Source organism: Phalangium opilio, unplaced genomic scaffold (assembly GCF_054372755.1).
Source record: "Phalangium opilio isolate 3A_F unplaced genomic scaffold, DU_Popi_V2 ptg000088l_1, whole genome shotgun sequence".
Lineage (NCBI taxonomy): Eukaryota > Metazoa > Arthropoda > Arachnida > Opiliones > Phalangiidae > Phalangium > Phalangium opilio.
Genome location: NW_028324193.1, coordinates 244530 through 246889, shown reverse-complemented (window position 1 = coordinate 246889; position 2360 = coordinate 244530). Strand labels below are relative to the sequence as shown.

Sequence of the window (2360 nt, the reverse complement as noted above, 5' to 3'; positions counted from 1 at the left end):
TGTATATAACTATTTATTTTTTAAATTTATAGTAAAAATAGATTTTTTCGCTTACCGATAGATACTAGCCAATTCCATTTCATTTTGACGCGGAAAATCCAAAGTAGCCGGAGTTTGAGAACTATAGTATAAAAGACAAATCTTTAAAATCTATAAGAAACTACCAAGATAGAATAACGTACTAGTTTTCGTAAGCTTCTTCGTTATTGCTAGGGAGACCCATGTTTTTTAAAAGACTTTCTCGGATGAAGCGTTAAAAGAAAATGATAAAGTTTTCCCCGAGATATCTACTATTTCAAAAGAATTATTATTGGGCGTTGTCAAGGTTAACTACTTTTTTAAGAAATGTTTGGCACTACGGTTGTTTTAAGAGAGGGGATTCTTATAGAGTGTTTAAGCTTAATATAAAAAGATAAGAGACAAGTTTCGTTATAATATATATATTTTTATTGTGAATTAATTTGAGATAATAATTTAGGTAAGTGTCTACGATCAATAAGAAAACAGAAATGAGGATTATTTAAAATATGAACAGGATAATATTTTTGATGATAGGAGAAGCAGATGAGATGTTGGTATAAAGGACAGTCTCGAATAGGACAGAAGTAGAGCTTGTAGACAGTTGTATGTCGTTCCGGAACGCAGACAGTTTCCCTGATAGTGTAGTGGCTTGGAGTACGACAATAACAATTAGGGCAGCGAGTAGGAATATCGTAGGTAGAACTATAAAAATAGGTTAAAATTAGTTTTTATATACAATAAGACTCATTTACAACTTACTTTAAGTCAATTTGTAGATCTTTTTCGTATAGGGGAAGTCGGTATGCTTTATATTTAGAAAGGAAATAGGTGTCTAGGAAAATGTTAATTGGATAGAAATTAGACTGATCCCAGGTAAGGCAGATGATAGTTCGGAAAAGAGGGCAATTAGGAGTAGCGCAAAAGTATAGAATATAGCGGGATTCAATAGTACGAAAAATGACATGAGAATTAAATTCGGTGGAAAAACAACAAGAACACAATGTAGGATAGGGATATTTAAGACTGTAAAAACATGTATTAGTTTATTAATTTTTAGATAATAATTTATTTTGCTTTACTTTAAATCAATTTGCATGCATGGGTATTCTTGAATCATTGCGTTGTAAAGTTCTTCGCTTTCGCTGTTTTAAAAATTTCTTGTTAGGTATCTTACAATTCCTCAAACTTATTTAAAACCTTACGTTTCTTCATCCGAGGATGATTCCGTCGATACAACATCCGGGTCGTCGGCTTCGGCGAACATATCAATACTCGCGATTAATTCGTTTATTTCCTCCTCCACCCCATCTGGGATATCATACTCCTCGTGGATGATGATTGGTTCTACTTCCAATTCATCATCGATATCCCAGAGTTGGGGTAAAGCGCTATATAAAATAGATCCGGTATTAAAAAATAATTTTAACTTGCTAGCTAAAATAACTTACAATTCCTCAACCGGTTGAGCAGCGTTTGAGTCAAAAGATTTTGCTGGACACATTTTTCTAGTAGTAATCTAGACTTTATCTATGAAGATATTTTCAAACTTAAAGTTTTTTGCGTTATGATGTGAAACTTTGAAATCCGTTCAGTTTATATAAGAAATTTTCAAGGTTGTTAGCTTAAGAAGTCTAGTTAGGAATTTGTAATGAGCGTCGAGGTCATCCCTAGTTTTCTTTGAAAAAATATTTAACTGTTGGTTTTTTATGTATTAACGATTTTAAAGAAGGGTCCATATTAATGAGCGTCCCTATCGAAAAATATTTATCAGTCGTTTTAAGAAGGGTGCATATTATAAATGTATAATTTTAAAAGAGGCCCTCACAACGTGCGTGTTTCTTATAAGATATTATTACTTTTCACAGACTTGAATGAAAAACAATTTTCGGAATTAAATACCACAGGCCAAACTGAGTTACAGAGTGGTCAGGATCTAAACTGTCTTTTTTGTGAAAAAGACGATATTGCTAGTTTCTCATCTATTGGTGGTGAAATTCATTACTGCGTTAACAATAATTGTGAAAAATTTAAAAAAGCCATTAATAAACAATACGGTAAAGTTTTAATCACCAATATTGAAAACGCTTACGCGATTCTGGACAATAGTTTTTTTTGTATCAATTGTAACCAGTTTTGTTACAAAGCTCAACGCCAAGAAAAAGAGTGTTCATACTGGGACAGTGAAGAGGAACCAAACTATTATTTGTGTAGCCTCCCCAAAAAATGAGAGAAATTTATTCGTACAATTTTAATGAAAAAAATATTATTGAACATGATTGTAAAAATAACGTACCTCGGTTAGGGACGTTATGTCTAATCGAAATTGAAGACAATCGTCA

The 2360-nt window shown here is 32.2% G+C and overlaps 1 protein-coding gene across 1 annotated transcript; it reads right to left on the bottom strand.

The window, feature by feature from the left end:
• Positions 1-474: 474 nt before the first annotated feature.
• Positions 475-2053, bottom strand: LOC149647447 (uncharacterized). Its single transcript, XM_089849355.1, has 5 exons — positions 1224-2053; positions 1101-1163; positions 781-1044; positions 534-723; positions 475-486 (listed from the first exon to the last, which is right to left on the bottom strand). The coding sequence occupies exons 1-5, from the start codon at positions 1283-1285 to the stop codon at positions 475-477; spliced, it is 591 nt and encodes a 196-aa protein (XP_089705481.1). The 5' UTR covers positions 1286-2053.
• Between the last annotated feature and the right edge of the window lie 307 nt (positions 2054-2360).